The 17,912-nt window shown below is 41.8% G+C and overlaps 1 protein-coding gene and 1 non-coding gene across 2 annotated transcripts in view; one reads left to right on the top strand and one right to left on the bottom strand.

Annotated features, from left to right (window-relative positions):
- The window catches only part of LOC119041773 (vascular endothelial growth factor receptor kdr-like), a 171,105-nt gene that overhangs the window by 24,616 nt on the left and 128,577 nt on the right, over positions 1 to 17,912 (bottom strand). Inside the window, exons 17-24 of the mRNA XM_037135164.2 lie at positions 9,233 to 9,368; positions 7,546 to 7,650; positions 5,813 to 5,926; positions 4,525 to 4,613; positions 3,150 to 3,357; positions 1,298 to 1,395; positions 299 to 421; positions 84 to 195 (exon numbers count right to left, since the gene is read on the bottom strand). Of these exons, the coding sequence (XP_036991059.2) occupies positions 84 to 195; positions 299 to 421; positions 1,298 to 1,395; positions 3,150 to 3,357; positions 4,525 to 4,613; positions 5,813 to 5,926; positions 7,546 to 7,650; positions 9,233 to 9,368 (985 nt within the window). The remainder of the gene's footprint in view (positions 1 to 83; positions 196 to 298; positions 422 to 1,297; positions 1,396 to 3,149; positions 3,358 to 4,524; positions 4,614 to 5,812; positions 5,927 to 7,545; positions 7,651 to 9,232; positions 9,369 to 17,912) is intronic.
- Positions 6,570 to 6,676, top strand: LOC119041784 (U6 spliceosomal RNA). Its single transcript, XR_005081107.2, has one exon. It is a non-coding gene; the product is annotated as a U6 spliceosomal RNA (small nuclear RNA).

Raw genomic sequence — 17,912 nt, forward strand, 5'->3', positions numbered from 1 at the left:
GACCTAGGCTTTTTAAGCTTCCAGATTGTAGCCTATGTTGACTAGGAATAGTGAGAGGATGGCAACAAAAAAGATACACTTACCCAGAGAGAATATTTCCCACAGCAAGACGCCAAATGACCACACGTCACTCTGGATAGTATAAACTTTGTCAAAAATGGCTTCAGGTGCCATCCACTTAAGTGGGAGTCTTGCCTAGAAAGCCAAAATGGGAGAGAGCCATGAAATAACATCCCTAACACCAACAGCCTCAAAGGGCCTGGGCTTGGGGAATAGTGCCAGTGGATCTTGAACTCACATCTCCCTTCCAGACATAGTCAGGGTCTTTGTAGATGTCTCTGGCCAAACCAAAGTCACAGATCTTCACAATGTTATTATCAGTTAGAAGGATGTTCCGAGCAGCCAAGTCCCGATGAATGCACTAAAGAAAAAGCACAAAGGTGGCTCAGAGGGTTGCCGGGCCCGGGGATGGTGCAGGCTTATGGATTCTCAGCCAGGAGAGAGGCTAGGTATTGAGTGCGGAAAGGAAAGGAATAGGAAAGTATCTCAGAAGTGCTCAGTCTCAGATAAAAGGGTTTAAGCTAAAATTCACCGAGAGACTGATGAGTTGGTCTATTTTGAAATTTGACTGAGTGGGCAGAATCTCCATTACGATGGAATGGTTCCTCCCATTTGGCTACTGCTACTGTTTGGTCCTCCAGACACTGGGATATTACCTTAGAATATAAATCTATTCTATATACTGCATTTTACTGCTAGTACCCTGGGTCACAGAGACCCTTGTTTTCCCTCACTGACACCATTGCAAAGTGCTTCTCAGATAAGGTCTAGTCAAAGGGGTTCATCATCACCAAGCCCTTATTATATGAAACGTTAAAGGGACTTATCTAAGAAAAAGGAGATCAAAACTATGAATAGTAAAAGGATAACAAACTCACAACTATCAACAACTGAACCTAAAAAAACAAAACAAAGACTAAACAAACAACTAGAACAGGAACAGAATCACAGAAATGGAGATCACATGGAGAGTTATCAGTGGGGAGGGGGAGGGAGAGACTGGGGGGAAAAGGTATAGGAAGTAAGAAGCATAATTGTTAGGCACAAAATAGGCAGGGCAAGGTCAAGAACAGTATAGGAAATGAAGAAGCCAAAGAACTTATATGTACAACCCATGGACATGAACTAAGGAGGGGAATGGTGGAGTGTAGGGGGTTTGGGGTGGAGGAGGACAAAGGGGAGAAAAAATGGGACAACTGTTAATAGCATAATCAATAAAATATACTTGCACACTCACTTTTCTGGAAGCGAGGAACTCCATGCCCTTGGCCACTTGGAAGCTATAGCAGATCAGGTCCTCCAAGGTGAGGGTGTGCTTGTAGAGATTCTTTGAGTCTAGAAAAGCAAAAAGAATGTTGGAGAAAAAGACTGGTGGTTGAAAACTTCCCCACGATTTTGTAGCGACAGCGGTAGGGAAGAACTAGAGGAAGAAAGACCTGCCTTCCACAAAAGCTTGCAAAATGCAGGCAAAGATTTTTAACAACAGGACCTTGGCATACCTTACTCTACTATGACCTCCTATGTATTTTTAAGTGATGGACATATACTCTCGTGAATCAACATGTCTTCAGGGACTGAACAGCTCATACTTTGACCATTCCCTACCCGCCATCAAAATTGAACATATTGCTTTTACAGATTTCCTTGCCAATTCTAGGTGCAAGAAAGAATCTGGAAGATGTCTATGGGATGCCAAAGGTTGGGAATTTTTGGGAAATTCCCATGATTCATGGCAACCACAATGTCTGAGTTTCTGTAATCACAATGTATGGTCACTATATACCATACTCTGCACTAGATCACTTCCCCCAATATCTGTCAATAGACGCAAAAGCTCAGAAATTCCTATGTCCTCCCTGGTGCTCTACCACCAACATATTAGGATTATAAGGGCCTTTACAGAGATTCTAGCTCAAGTGTCTACTCTCACTTCACAAGTAGAGAAAATGAAGCCTAGAGAAGAGGTGTGACTTGTCCAAGGTAACAAAGTATGTTAGTGAGAGCAATTAATAAAATCCTAATCCTCTCAGTCTCAGATCACATGATGTCCCATCATGCATTAATGCCAGACAGATATCATACACAGTTTACTTGTGACCAAGAGGACAATAAGAGTAATAGAGGCAAGAAGATCAGCGGCACCAGTAGATTCCAGTGTAAGGGAGAAAACTCAGGGAGAATAAGACACGCGTAACCTAAAGTCAATGCTTGAACCTGTCAGTCAAAACCAGGAGTGGGGGCCAACATGAAAGAAGTGGGTGGCCTGTATTCGATTCCTACTTCTCTTATTTAGCTGCACCAGATCAAGACTGAGGTGGTAAACATTGGTACAGCTATTGTAGTTGCTTGTCCTTGAAATATTCCTATACTTCTTGATAAATAGTTACTCTTATGAGCTTTTCAAGCATCCTCTCCACTACAGTTCTCCCATTCCTGCCCAGACTTGACCATGATTCAAAAACCCCAAGACCCTGCTCCAGGGCTACATCAGATATGTATTCTGATTGGTCACTATCTGTGGAAGCATTTGTTCAATATTTTAAGCTATAAAATATCTTCAGATTCATAGCCATTTCTCAATGCCTTACATATCTGTTAAATATTTTGACTATCAAGCAATGTCTGTTAAGTATATTTTATATTATACTTATAGAATATAAGTATACTTATAGAATATACTTAAAAGTGTATTATGTAATTTCATAAGTATATAAGTATATTCTATCATACTTATATAAGTTTCTTCTCTGTCAAATGGAGATAAGCATCTCTATTCATCTCACAGGACAGTCATAAAGCTCAAGGAAAGAATGCATTGGAAAATGCCTTGGAATCTGTAAAGGTCTACCAATGTGTCATTATAAACTACTTCTGTTTGTTAATGAAAGTGCAAGCTGAGGTTAGAAGCACATGTGCTCCGAGATGCATGGCAGCAGTTACAGAGGAAGAAGACACATGGTGTTCTAGCTGACCGCCCTCCACTGTGGTCTAATCTTGCTAGGTAGGCAGTGGCCTCACTCCCCCAACGCAACCCCTATCCTCAAACCTCTAGAAGCCTTGAGGGTTGGCCAGAAAACAACTCCACATACCTACTCGGTGGGTCATTGTGGCCCCCAGAAGGTGGCGGTTACTTTCTTCCTCCTCATCAGATTCACTATAGCTTTTGTCCTCAATGAAGCCAGAGCTGGTGGAACTTCCTGTGCTAGCCACGCTCTCCAGACGCTGCTTGACCAGCTGAGAGGACTTGCAGTCAGAATCATGAAAGGTCTTCATCTTTCTATCCATACTGAGCGGGACCTGAGAGTTCAAATAGATTTTCAGAGCTGGAAGAGACTTAAACATGATCCAGTCCAACCTACCCCAGGTTTCTATTGGGGAAACTGAGGCCTAGACAGGCGGAAGGGAAGTGCTCAAAGACAGGCTCGAAGAGAGCTGAGAGTCTGGCTCTTAGCCTAGAGCTCTGTTCCCTATGCTGTGATGTCACTAGACTCGTGTCTGGTGAGAGAAAACATCCCAGATCTGGCTGTCAAAGGGGCTTCCTTGCCCTGTAAATCAGCAGGTGTCCACAGGGCCAGGATAAACATGTGGTACCCCAAAGCGTATCTGAGCTCTGTGCTTAGAAATGGAGCATATGTCACACAAAGAAGACACCCTCTATTTTTAACTACCTGTACTCCCTCTATCTTTGGTAAAATTAGCGTAGAGGGAGAAGTTGGGATTGGAGTGAACAAATTGCTAGGTAGGTTCAGAAAACCAAGTCAGACGACACCCTGGGTTCTGGAGACTCTTTTCTGAATTCATTTTTAAAAATCAGGTATTTTTCTAAATAAAGCAGTGACTGACACAGTACTTTGCAGGACTTTGGGAAATAGAGACAGCTACGTCTGCCCAGAGAGATAAGGGCAGGGGCAGTGTGTCTACCTACAGAGAGCAGGAAAGTGAGAGGAGGGGAATAGCAATACTTCGGTGATATAGGCCCCTGACCATTTATTTCCTCAGAGCTGGAAATTATCCAAATGAAAGGATCTTAGAATCGCCCACTTGAAACCTATATACCTTATTAACCAATGCCACACCAATACATTCAACTTTTTAAAAAGTTCCTTTTCCCAGAGCTTCAGGTGATGCCAGAAAGCTAAGCTGATGGCTATGGAAGAATAAAGGCATGATGGGAACTGGGCTAGCAAAGTACTCTGTGTTTCATATTATAAACCGAGGGAAACACTAACCAATCACAGCATTTCAGCTCATGCCTGGAGCATGCTGAGTTTTCTGTCTAAGAGAAACTTGAGAGGTCATCAAGTTCAAGGCTGTATTGGATGTAGAAATGCATACCCTCCGTGCCCTGATCAGTGGTTCTTTGGCCTCTGTTATCCACTCTTCTCTCCTTTTTTATCATCACAAAATATTCAAATAGTATGAAAAAATGAAGAGAAATTGTAGGGATCAGTTGGGGAAACCTACCTTGGAAGCAATAAAATCTCCTCTCTTCCCTCTCAGAAAGTCGGCCAGATTTCCGTATTTGCAGAATTCTACAATGACCATCAAAGGACCTGCCCAGAGTAATGTGCACAGTCATGTTTCCAGAAATGATGATGAAGGCCAGCCGATTATTGGGCTAGCACTGTCCCGGTAATCTGTTAACCAGAAATCTAAAAATCTCAGTGGGATTTCTCTAGCTATGAACCAGTCAACTGACTACTTGTGCTGAATGCAATGGTGATTGATCCCAGAAATAGCTGGGTGATGGAAGATGTGGCAGAAGGGGGAAATGAAGGCCAGTAAAACCACAATGCACTTTACTGTGGTGTTCCCTGGACTGGCTAACATGAAGGACACAGGAACAAGGAGGACAGGGCCCCTGACCACATGCAGCTAACAGTTGCAATGACAAAGGCAAAGGAGTACCCAAGTAGCTTCATCTTTTATCCACTGACTAACCCGGACTCCTGTCTGCACCTTCCACACTGCTGCCCTACCCTCACCACCAATATCTTGCTAAAATGCATCTCTCAATTGTCATTGTGTCACTCCATGGCTTAAATCTCTCTACAGGTTTCCTGCAGCCTCTGTGCTTGCCAAAAGCACAAATTGTATGTGGCACAAAGGACTCTTTTATTTATTTGCGTAGTTTTCCTGCACCACGTTCCCAGTACACCCTCCAAGCCCCTTGCTTTGTGCCTCACATAAACTCAGAAGGGGCTCAGAAAATGTTGTTTAAAATCAAGGTAAATGAAAGGGAGAACTTTTGAATAGCAGTGCAATGCATAAACAAGTAAAGGGCTTTTGGTGTAGTTGAGAGAATAACTTGAAATCTGTAAATACATAGGGGTTGTGGAATTGCTATTGACTAGATGGGTAAAACCCCGCCTCAGGCTATGGTGCTAACCTAAGAAAATGAAAGCCAAGATGGGTAACCAAAGTAGGCTATGGACACCCTTCCCAGAATATGTTGGCATACTTCCTTAGCACCCAAATGATTTCCCTTCAACTAATGAGTCTGAGATTCCATACGACATTCAAGCTGGCAAGAATTTTAGAGATACATCCAATCCCCTTATATATGGTACAGTATTTTTTAGAACAGGGGTCAAATAACATGGGCTCTGGAGGTTCTGCACATTGCAGGGAGCCTCTAAGTTAGAGGAAGCTCACATGTGTACATTGAGACCTGTCTAAACAAGGCCCAGCTCGCCTCTGAGAGCCCTGACCCCTAGAAGGCAGTTCTGATCAGGTACAGGAGGCTCCTTACCTCCAGGTTTGGTGCAGGCACCCAGCAAGTTAACCACATTGAGGTGGTGACCAATGTGAATGAGGATCTTCAGTTCCGACATCAAAGCCTTAAACTCACTGGAAGTTGCACAATCTGTGTGAGATGAACACAGTAATACACAAAAGAATTATTTCTCCTGGGAGAGGCTACAGGAGCATAGGCGATCCCGCTTAATGCTAAAGAGTACTAGCAGAAAAGTCCTTAACACAAGGATTCCTTTCTGTGCTTTCCAAACAATATTATAAATGGGAGTGTACTATCTTCACGCGCACTAGCATACCCGCACACAGAGATTTGTGTACCAACTAACATTCTTAACTCCTTTCTCATTTTGAAAAGGACATCCTTCAGTAGCTAATTCTTTTGTGATAAACTTGTTCTGCATTATTATCCTATAAGAGGCGATTGGTGAATTGGCCAAGTTGGATTTAAGTCTTTTTTTATGTGGAGTCAGGAGCATGGACTGGATGGTATTGGGATGTTTAAATATACACGGGTTTATCTATTCAATGTTGAAACCACACAGTTTTCTGTAGCCTGACCAGTGCAGAATCCAGTCAGAATTCATTCCCAGAATATTCTGTAACATCCCTTTCCACTGCTGCAATGGAAGACCATGTAGGAAAACGGGTGGTGGTCAAATACCACTGCTGACTCATTTGGGTCTCACCAAAACTAAAGGCCCCGAGTCTTCAGTTTAGTATTTATGTGGTTGAACACAAAAGAAGAACAAATAGTGCTCGCTTCAGCAGCACATACATTAAAATTGGAACAATACAGAGAAGATTAGCATGGACCCTGTGCAGGGATGACATGCCAATTCGTGAAGCATTCCATAATTTTATAACCAGAGCCATTGAAATTAAGAACAATCTAACTATAGGTAGAGGGGACTGGGGAGGGGACAGTCGGGGGAAGGGTTTTCAGGAACTACTATAAAGGACACTTGGACAAAACCAAGGGGGAGGGTGGAAGCAAGGGAGGGAAGTGGGATTGGTTGGGGTGGCAGGGAGTGGTGGGGGTAAAATGCAGACAACTGTAAATTAACAACAATAAAGTAATTTAAAAAAAAAACAACAGCCCTGGCTGGTGTAGCTCAGTGGATTGAGCACAGGCCTGTGAACGAAAGGATTGTGGTTTGATTCCCAGTCAGGGCACATGCCTGGGTTGCAGGCCAGTTCCCAGCAGGGGACGCACAAGAGGCAACCATACGTTGATATTTCTAGCCTTCTCTCCTTCCCTTCCCCTCTAAAGATTTTTTTTAAAAAAGAACAACAAATAGATGGACACATTAGGCTCCATGATGATTGGCTCGTGTCCATGGCTGAGGTTTTTATGGGAAACATGGGTCCAATGAGGGTGGAAGTTACTTGGAGTTACCTCCCTCCACAACTTTTTTTTTAAAGACTTTATTTATTTATCTTTAGAGGGGAAGGGGGGAAGGAGAGAGGGAGAAAAGCATCAATGTATGGTTGCCTTCGTGCATCCCCTGCTGGGAACTGGCCTGCAGGGAACCGGCCTGCAACCCAGGCATGTGCCCTGACTGGGAATCGAACCGCGATTGTATGGTTCGCAGGCCCGCACTCAATCCACTGAGCTACACCAGCCAGGGCCACAACTTTAACTTGATTTTTTTAATAGTCTGGTTTCCACCTGACCCCAAGCATTCTTGCAGATATTTGCCAGTGGCCTCCAAAGAATATAAATGTTACCTTTCAGCATTTTCACTGCCACAGTTTTGCAAGTTGAAGCTCTGTCGATGCCAAAGGCACAGGCCTCCACCACTTTACCAAAGGCACCGTGACCAAGGATTTTGCCTGCAGAAATGAGAAGTGAAAAGGAGTAGGAGCCAGTGAAAGACCCCAGAGAAAAAGGGAAAGCTGGCTGCTTGCAATGGGCACCATAACTGCTAAGTCAGAATTCTCGGTGGAGGGTGGGGGGTGCTTTCTGGACCACAATTGTAAGACAACAATGGAGGGATTGAGCAAAAAGGAAAAAAGGGCTGATGGACATGGACAGCAGTGTGGTGATTGTGGGGATAGGGAGATATAAGGGGACTAAATGGTAATGGCAAAAATACAATACACATTAAATGTACAAAACAAAATTTTTCAACAATTAAATAATAAAAAAATGTTTTACTCTATTATTTCTACATAAAATTTATAAAATAAAAAATAAAATTTTATTTGTACATTAAATTTATAAATATAAAATTTATATTTATATTTAAATAAATAAAACAGTGTTTTTATTTATTTGTACATTTCAACAATTAAATAAAACAGTGTTTTACTCTATATTTCTTCAAATTGCCCTATTATTCTTCATAACACTATGATTAGATCACATTATGCTGTAATATTTAGTATGAATTCTCCCAATAGAATACAAGCTCCTTGAGGTCTGTCTTGCTTGTGGCTATTTCCCTATCCCCCTGGAAAGAGGTTTAATATCTTATAGATGACCAGCAAATATGTGTAGAATAAGTGAATAGGAGGCTACCCCATGCCAGCAATCGAGAGACAGAACCATGTGTGTTGGAGCAGATTTATGGTGGTCTGTAGATACAAGCCAGTTCTTCAGGTAAAGGTGTGAGCACACATCTGTTAAGATGTAAGTCAAGACTTCCGGTCATGTACTTTACTAGGAAGCACATTAGTTACCGGAATACTGGATATCTCTCTGTGGGCATTCATTCTTTTTTCCTTATGTAAAGGACTCGGCCTCCCCAGTCAACTTCTTTCAAAGAGACTCCATTGTTAACCAATACCTTCCATTTATGAAGTGTTTAACATTTGTAAAACACATTCCCAAATGTTACCTCACTACAACCTCACAGCAGCGACAGAATATAAACAGCACAGCTACAATGACTAATATTCTCTCTTAAGAATGAAAAAGAGCTCAGGAAAGTTAAGCAGCATGTGCTGCATAAGGTGACTCGATCAGTACTTTTAAAACAAGGGGCAGACACAAGGCCCGCAGCCCTCCACCTTGTTTTATCTGCCTGGCACCTTGTTTCTACCAGGTGGCAGTGCAGAGCTCTCACTTAACGGTTAAGGAGTAGTTACATTTACACAGTCCGAAAGTTACATTTGGCCCTTTGAAGGCCCTTCGAGGCTGCTGTGGCCCCCAGGGAAAATGAGTTCAACACCCCTGTTCTAAAACCTCCCAGTCTCATGCTGGGTGTGCAATGCCATCTGCTCGCCTTAACTCGGCTTCTGCTCGGCTTCTGTTCTCATCAGTATCATCTTTGAAACACATCACACCTTATTTAGGTTTAAGTGCTTCTCAGATTTCAAACTATTGTCCTTTTGTGAGCCTATTTCTCAGTGATTTTGTGACATGACGGTGAAAGAGAAGTAGAAGGGTGATATGATAGAGATTTCTTCTTACCTAACTGCAACCGTTCCCTAGGGAATTCCCACTTAGTGGCATCATAGGGAAGCCTATCGCACTGTTCATCAAGGGGCATCTCTTCAGGATCCATGATGATGGAGAGGTAGCCTGTTTTGATTTCCGACACGTTGGGCTGCACGAAAGAAAAGTAAAAGCATGTTACTGTGTTTTCTCGATCTTCTGAAGATGAATAGTGCCTCTAGATTTTCCCATTTTATACTGTACATTGGTTCATAAAGTACAAAACACATCACGAGCATAAATATAAAAAAAGAACACCCCATGAAAAAATTAAAACAGATATAAACCAGAAAAATAGTTAAAACAAGCATAGTAAATTAATCCCCCTATTATAAAGAACTCATAAAAATCAGTAATAAAAAGGGACACCACCCAAAACAGTAAAGCAGCCAACTCTGGGGTTATATTCTCCCCCACAAAAATAAACTAATAAGAGGAAAAAATTGGTCAGACTTAACCTTTGAATACCTTTAAACCTAGGAAAATCTTACAACAATGGGGGTAAGACTTGAGTAAATAGGAATCATCTGCTTTGTGGTAATTAGGGCTCCGTGACATTTAAAATTGCCTGCTTCTCATCCTTTACACCCCATCGTATTGGCAACATCCAGGAATATGGTAGTAAGCACGCTTAGGGCATGTTGCTAGTGCCAGAGGAAACAATATGAACCTTGTTCTAAAAATATTATGGTTATAGGTCTCAACATGCAAGGCAACTCCCTCAAAGACCAGTACAAAAACTTCTCTTGGTTTTATACAAACTGGAGCATATCCAGGGAAGGGTCAGATTCTCAGGCAGCTTTATTGCAAAGCATTTATAGGCACAAGTATTGACCATAAGAGCCCATGACAAGGCACAATACTTGGGACATTAGAATGAAATCAATTACAAAAGAAGTCTATAAAGGAGAAATTGAGACCCCCCTCCAAAATAAATGAATGAATGAATGAATGTATGTGTAAGGCATAGAGAAAACAAATAGTAAAATGGCAGAAGTGATTTCATAGCAGTCATTTCCTTAGGTATAAATGTATTCAACTTTCCAAGTATAAGCAGACATGGGTCTGGCAGGAATCCTTCACTGTGGGGGGCCACTGGGAATCCTCACTAGAGGCCCCACCCTCCTGACCTGTAGACACCGCCAATGCCCTAGCATTAAATTCACACCTCCGCCCACAAGGTAGCAAGCTCCTGGAGACAGGAAATGTGTGCTGAAAACAGCCTAGGGCCTATGGTCAAAGGAGAAAACATAATCTAGCAGGAGCACCACTTTCAAGAAAAAAAGTTTGCCAGAAGCCAGACTGGTAGATCTAAGATGAAGAGAAAACATACAAGCTTAGCAATTTTGTCATAAGAGGGAGAAAGAAGCATGAGACAGGTATATTTTTATAACATCAGTAAAGCCCCAGATACAAGCAGGAGAGCATCTCCTAATATATTTAAAGTGTGAAAAGAAGGTAGAGGGGGAGAGTATTGGCAGGGGTGGGGGTGGGGTAGGGATGGGGACAACTGTAATTGAACAATAAAATAAAATAAATAAAACTTTGCCAGCCAGGAATACTCTACCTGGAAATGTTAACCTTCAGAAATGAAGAAATAAGACTTTCCCAGACAAATAAAAGCTGAGAAAGTTCACCACCAGTACACCTATCTTGTAAAAAAAAATGTTAAAAGGAACTCTTTGAGATGAAATAAAGACACTAATTAGTTCATCAAAACATACGAAAATATACAACAAACTAGTCAAGGTAAATATACAGAAAGTTTTAGAAAGCTCTTATTCTGTTAATCAGTTATCTAAAGCATAAATGTTAAAGAACAAGATTAAACATAACAAAGCTACTATAATTTGTTAACAAGTACACCATATAAGAGCTAAAGTATACCTAACACTTTAAAAGAAGGAAATAAAAGAGTACTTTTGTGTGCAGTCAAAATTAAGTGACTAGCAATTAAATATGGACTGTTATATATCCATCAGATATTTCAAGGAAGCCTCATGGTAACTACCATATTTTTCAGACCATAACATGCACCTAGGTTTTAGAGGAAAATAGGGAAAAATATTTTGAAGCAAAAAAAAGTAGTAAAATATTCAATAATATAAAGCACACAATATTTCACCAATGTAAATGTAAGCACAACTCAACAGCAGCATTAACAACCATTATTCCTCCCAAATTTGTGGGGTGGGTGGGGCATCTTATAGTCTGAAAAATACGGTACATAGTTACCATGGTAATTACAAAATCAAAGTACATAGTAGACACACAAAAAAGAGAGAAAGGAATCAGAGCATATCACCATGGAAAATCACCAATCCACAAAGGTAGGTAAAGAGAAGAAAAAAAAAAACCAGTGGAACTACAAAATAACCAGAAACCAATGAATAAGATGGCATTAATAAGTCCTTACATATAAAATCATCACTCTAAATGTAAACGGATTGAATTGACAATCAGTACTGGAAATCTCAGGGGATCACTCTGTAAAGTCCAATATATGATTGTCTAACCACTATGCTGTACACCTGACACTAATACAAAATAATATTGAATGTAAACTTCATTTTAAAAATTAAAAAAAAAGTCAGTCTTAAGAAAAAACACAGTGGCTGGACAGTTCACCAAAATTAGACATAACTATATGCTACCTACAAGTGACTTAACTGCAGCTTTAAAAAAACACGTGTTCAAGTGAATAAATGGAAAAGCATATTTAATGCAACTGGAACGTTAAAAAAATTAAGTGTGGCTATACTTATAGCAGACAAAATAGAGTTTAAGCCAAAAATAATAACTATGTTACGGGACAGGGACCTGGCCCTGAGCGGGTCTGCCTAGGGCCAGGTGTGTGGGTTCTTGACTTCGTGTAGGAAAGACTTCACAACACGAGTCCAGGTGACTATGAGGGTACATTTACTAAAGCTGGGAACAGTGACACAAGGACGGGCTTAGCCTAGAGGAAAAAAACTAGAGAGTCCCAGGTGGGTTGCTTTAGCCCACAGGGAAGTCAGAAAGCGGGGCCTTAGGGACAGGTTCAGGGGATTAACCTGGGACTAGCTGCTGCTGCCCATTGCTCTCCTGGATGCAAGCCTCCGGGTCCCTTAGAGTTTTGGAGACGGGTGCCTGTTGGGGAGGGAGAGAGGTCAGAAGAGGAGAAAGGAACTGGCACGTGCTGCTCCCAGGAGGGAGAGTGTGTGCACTGGGTCCTTTGTCTTCAGGCTTTTATCTGTCTCTCGCCGGCGGGAACCCTAGGGGAGGACTCAGGGGAGGGTTTCAGTAGAATATTCATCAGGTCTCCAGGTGCGCCCTTTCAGGTCCATGGTCTCCACTGATTGGTCAGCGCTGGGTAAGGGAGTCCTTAGTCATTATAGCTGGTCCTAACACTACCCCCTGATTCTGTTGCTTTTCTGGACCTGGAGCTGAAATACAACTGAAGCCTTGATGTCATCTCTAGGGAGGTGACCTTCTATACCTGGCTATAAATTGCTCAGCCAGTTTGCTCAGCTCTCTGTTTCCCCATTGTACTTGTCAGCGAAGTTTCCTAACTTCTTACTATCTTGCCTCAACGACAGCAAAAGAACACTATTATATAATAATAACAACAGGGTTATTCCATCAAGAAGATTAAACAATGATAAACATCTATATACCCAAAATCAGAACACCTAATATATTAAGCAAATACCAATAGTCCTGAAGGGAGAAACGGACAACGATATCATAATGTTTAGGACATAAATACACCCTATCTCAACAAATACCCGCTAAATCACACAGAAAGTCAATAAAAAAAGGTTAGACTTGAACCATACATTAGACTGAATGGACCTAACAGACATAATAGAACATTTCAGAAGTTCCAGTTCAAGTTGTCAACGTGGAAAAACCCTGACATCACCTCCCAGCATAAGTTTCATATAAACTAATTTCCTCTGCATAAAACATGAATTAATTCATCAAAGCCTAGCTGAGTAACTCTTACTCATCAGGAGAATAAGAAATAAAAAAAAACACACATCACAAAGTGGGCAGAAGAGGATGAGACAAATCCTCACCCCTAGCAAAGTGACTCACAATCGCAAGGGAACTCAAAACCCAGAGCTGCTCCCTGAGAAGCTAATAGTTTAAAGCCCCACATTGGGCTTCCCAACTATTTAGACCTGCACCTTGGAGGCAAGATCCCAAGACACCTACCTTTGGAAGCCAGTGAGGCTTGTGTCCCTAAGATCCCAGACGCTATAGCAAACTGATAAATAGTTCTTCAATGGCTCAAGGCTCACATTCACCTACCTACAGGCCTAGCACAGAGGCGGCTGATTACAAAGCACCCGGACATTCTGTGAATAAAGCTTAAATACTGTATGATCTTACCTCTAACAGGAACCTAATCAACGAAACAAACAAACAAGCAAAATGTAACCAAAGACACTGAAACAGAACATGCTGACCATGACCAGAGGGGAGATGGCAGGAAGTTTCAGGGGAAAAGCGGAAGGCTTTGCAGGAGCAAGTGTAAAGGACACATGGATGGAAACAAGGGGGAGTGGAAATGGGAGGGAGGTGGAAAGGCCTGGGATGGGAGTTAAAGGCAGAAAACTGTACTTGAACAACCATTAAAATAAAAAAAAATCTGCCCAGAGGATGTACATTTAATTTAACATACTAACAGGGGCCTGTGGAGATGCCTTTGAGGGATGGAAGCTGCCTAGCTCCGTCCAATGAAAGCCATGCTTATGCTCTCCCTCTGCTTCACACCCGCTCAGCAGTATCTCACAGAAAGGAGTTTGTAGCCTCATTTGGCATCGTGATTTTTGTGACTGCCTTCAGGGGACAGGATTCCTTGCCTGGGCCTGGTGGCTAGCAGGGTTTACACTCATGGCTCATATAGAACATAACCAATGAAGAAAGAGTTCTTAACAGGCTACCTGCCCTAGACACAGCAAGAGACAATAGTACAAGGAATCCAGTCTTTCTGGGAAAGAGACCTATCAGCTTCTCTTTATAGCTGCAGCCTGAAGGGCAGGCTTCTTATGAACGTACCATTTTTTTTTATTGTTGTTCAAGTAGTTATCTCCATTTTTCCCCTCCCCCCTCTCCCACCCCACTCATCCTCTCCTCCCACCCTAGCACACAATTGATGTTTGACTGTGAAGCTTTCCAGAAATCTCAAGACCAGATACTTTTATCGTGGTGTCCTTTAGCTATGTCCCAGAACAGCAGTAGCTTCCGGAGAAAAATTTATACATATATCTGGTGCCCCAGTTTTTACATCTGCTATACTAATTTTAGTAGCTGTCACCCACACAAGGCCCTTTGATCACTGAGCTGTGGTGGCCATCAAGGGCTTTCTTTCCTGGGTCCAACCAGACTGCAACAAGTACAGAGGCAGCGCTTGGCTGTCTATTACCCCCAGGGCATTGCAAAGATGGCAGATTGAAACACAACATAAGCCTGTCTGTTAAAACCGCCTACGTGCTATCCTGGAGCTTCGGCCTGGGAGACAAGTTTCTGGTCTGGCACTCATCTAGAGGCCAACTGACGTAGCTGGCTCAATGAGTTCAGTTCATTTGTAGATCACCCAATCAATATGCAAACATCATTGTACTTTTATGCAGTAATAACTAAGAAAGAGAGATTAATAAAACATTCCATGTATGATTCCCTCAAGAGGAATAAAACACCTAGGAATAACTAGTGATGGAGGTGGATGGCCTATACATTGAAAGCTATGACATTCATGAAAGAAAACTAAAGAAGAAACAAATATAAAAAGACATTCTGTATTTACAGGTTGTGAAATTTAATATTTTTTGAATTCCAGTATTAAATAAGCAATGTGCCTATTCAATGCAATTACTTTCAAGTTTCCAATTGCATTTTTCAAAACATATATCAAACAATCCTAAAATTTGGCCGAGATGGAGGTGTAGGTACAAACCCTTCTTTTCCTTGCACAAGCAAAAGGATAACAACCAATCTGGAAACAATGAACAACCAGAACTGCCAGAAAATCAAGCTGTATGGCACTCTGACAAACAAGGAGGTAAAGAAACATTCACCAGATAAGCAGGAGAGACAGGGATGGGTAACCAGGCAGGTGGAGAGGACACTGGGCAGCAAGGAGGAGAACCACATGAGTCAGGTGGGGCTGGCTGAACGGGAAACTAAAGACTCCAGCTGGCTGTAAATTAGCCCCCCCGGTTGCCATGGTGATAAAAAAATTCCCCAGTCTTACACGACAGAGTTCATTGGAAAATGGGGCTAAAGAGCAGCAAGCAAGCCACATTGTTCCCTCTGAACCCTCCCCCCACAATACAGTGCTCCAATGCAGCAAAAAGGGGTGTCCCGCCCAGGTGAGTACCTAAGGCCCTGCCCTGCTAAAACATAACAGGTATGCCAAAACAAAGAAATATGGCCCAAATGAAACAATAGATCGATACTCCAGAAAAAGAGCTAAGCGACCAGGAGATAGTTAACCTATCTGTTGCAGAGTTTAAAACACTAGTAATCAAGATGCTCACAGAACTGGCTGAGCTCAGTTGCAAAGTGAAGGAAGAAATAAAGGCTACACAAAGTGAAAAAAGCAAAATATACAGGGAACCAACAGGGAAGGGAGGGAAACTGGGACTCAAATCGACGATTTGGAACAAAAGGAAGAAATAAACATTTAACTGGAATTGAATGAACAAACAAGAATTTTTTAAAAATGAGGACAAGCTTAGGAACCTCTGGGAAAACTTTAAATGTTCCAACATCCAAATCACTGGGGTGCCAGAAGGAGAAGAACAAGAGCAACAAGTTAAAAACTTATTTAAACAAATAATGAAGGAAAACTTCTCCAATCTGGTGAAGGAAGTAGACTTCCAGGAAGCTCAGAGTCCCAAAGAAATTGGACCCAAAGAGGAATACCCCAAGGCACATCATAATTAAATTACCCAAGATTAAAGATAAGGACAGAATCTTAAAGCAGCAAGAGAAAAGGAGACAGTTACCTACAAAGGAGTTCCCATCATGCAGTCAGCTGATTTTTCTAAAGAGACCTTACAGGCAAGAAGGGGCTGGAAAGAAGTACTCCAAGAAGTACTCCAAGTCATGAAAGGCAAGGACCTACATCCAAGATTGCTCTATCCAGCAAAGCTATCATGTAGAATGGAAGGGCAGATCGAGTGCTTCCCAAAGAAGGTCAAGTTAAAAGAGTTCATCATCACCAAGCCCTTATTATCTGAAATGTTAAAGGGACTTATCTAAGAAATAGAAGGAGATCAAAAACTATGATCAATAAAATGACAACAGGCTCACAACTATGGACAACTAAACCTAAAAACAAACAAACCAAAAAACAAAACAAAACAAAAACTAAGCAAACATCTAGAACAGGAACAGAATCAGAGAAATGGACATCACATGGAGCATTTTCAGTGTGGAGGGGGAGAGGAAGAATGGGGGAGAAAGATACAGGGAAGAAGCATATTTGGTAGGCATGAAATAGATGGGGAGAGGTAAAGAATGGTACAGGAAGCAGAGAAGTCAAAGAACATATATGTACAACCCATGGACATAAACTAAGGTTGGGGGAAAGCTGGAGGGTTGGGGGGTGCAAAGTGGAGGGGGGATAAAGGGGAAAAATTGGGAAAACTGAAATAGGAAATATACTTTAAAAATTCTAAAATTTGTATAAAACTACAAAATAATCTGTGTAGACAAAACAATCTTGAAAAAGAGGAACAAAGCTGGAGGCGCTACCCTGTTGACTTCAAACTATATTACAAAGCTATAGTAATAAAAACTGGTATTAAAATAAAAAGTCACACAGATCAGTGGAACAGAATGGAGATCCCAGAATATATGGTCAGTTAATTTATGACAAAGAAGCCAAGAATATACAATGGAGAAAGTACAGTCTCTTCAGTAAATTGTGTTGGGAAAACTAAACTGCCATATGCAAAAGAATGAAAATGTGCCAGTAGAAGAGGATATAGTGAGGATAAATAGTGATAAAAAATAAGAAGAAAAAATGAAAATGCACCACTATCGGGAGTGATTTCAGCATCACGGTGGACTGAGATGTCCTCTTTCTCTCTGTCCTTTAATCTACCACTAGTGAGACATCTATACTTTAACAAAGATTCCTCTGCGGGACAATAGAGCCACTGAAAATCTTTACTTGGAGATCTGAAGGTGTGTGGACTGGAACGCCTAGGGGAAGTAAAACTGAGGGAATAGCAGATATAATAGCCACTACCAAATCCCCTGGTCATGGAAGCTAGAAAGCAGAGTAGAAGACGTGGATATAGGGCCTACAACTGTTGCTTCTCCACAAGGGCCCTGGAAAAAAAAAAGAAAGGCAGAAGCAGCATTGGTGCCTCTGAAGATAGCTTCCCTCGTAGATGTGGCAGTGAAGCAACTCTGGAGAGCTTCTTAGCAGCAGCACAGATGGCACATGTGACACTGGCCTCTCAGCCACAATGCTGCCAGCGGCCATAGGGTATAGGACAGTAGCAGCAGCATGTCTTGCAAACCTGGCCCCATGCCTGCCTCATCCCCAAGACACAGCAGCACTGCCCAAGAGCCAAACAGCTCCACACACAGTGAGGGCACACACCATCCCTGTGATGCTGTTAGTGACATCCTTAACTGCAGTGAAACCCTT

The sequence above is a fragment of the Artibeus jamaicensis genome, unplaced genomic scaffold (assembly GCF_021234435.1).
Source record: "Artibeus jamaicensis isolate MK-2021 breed Jamaican fruit bat unplaced genomic scaffold, CSHL_Jam_final contig_457, whole genome shotgun sequence".
NCBI lineage: Eukaryota > Metazoa > Chordata > Mammalia > Chiroptera > Phyllostomidae > Artibeus > Artibeus jamaicensis.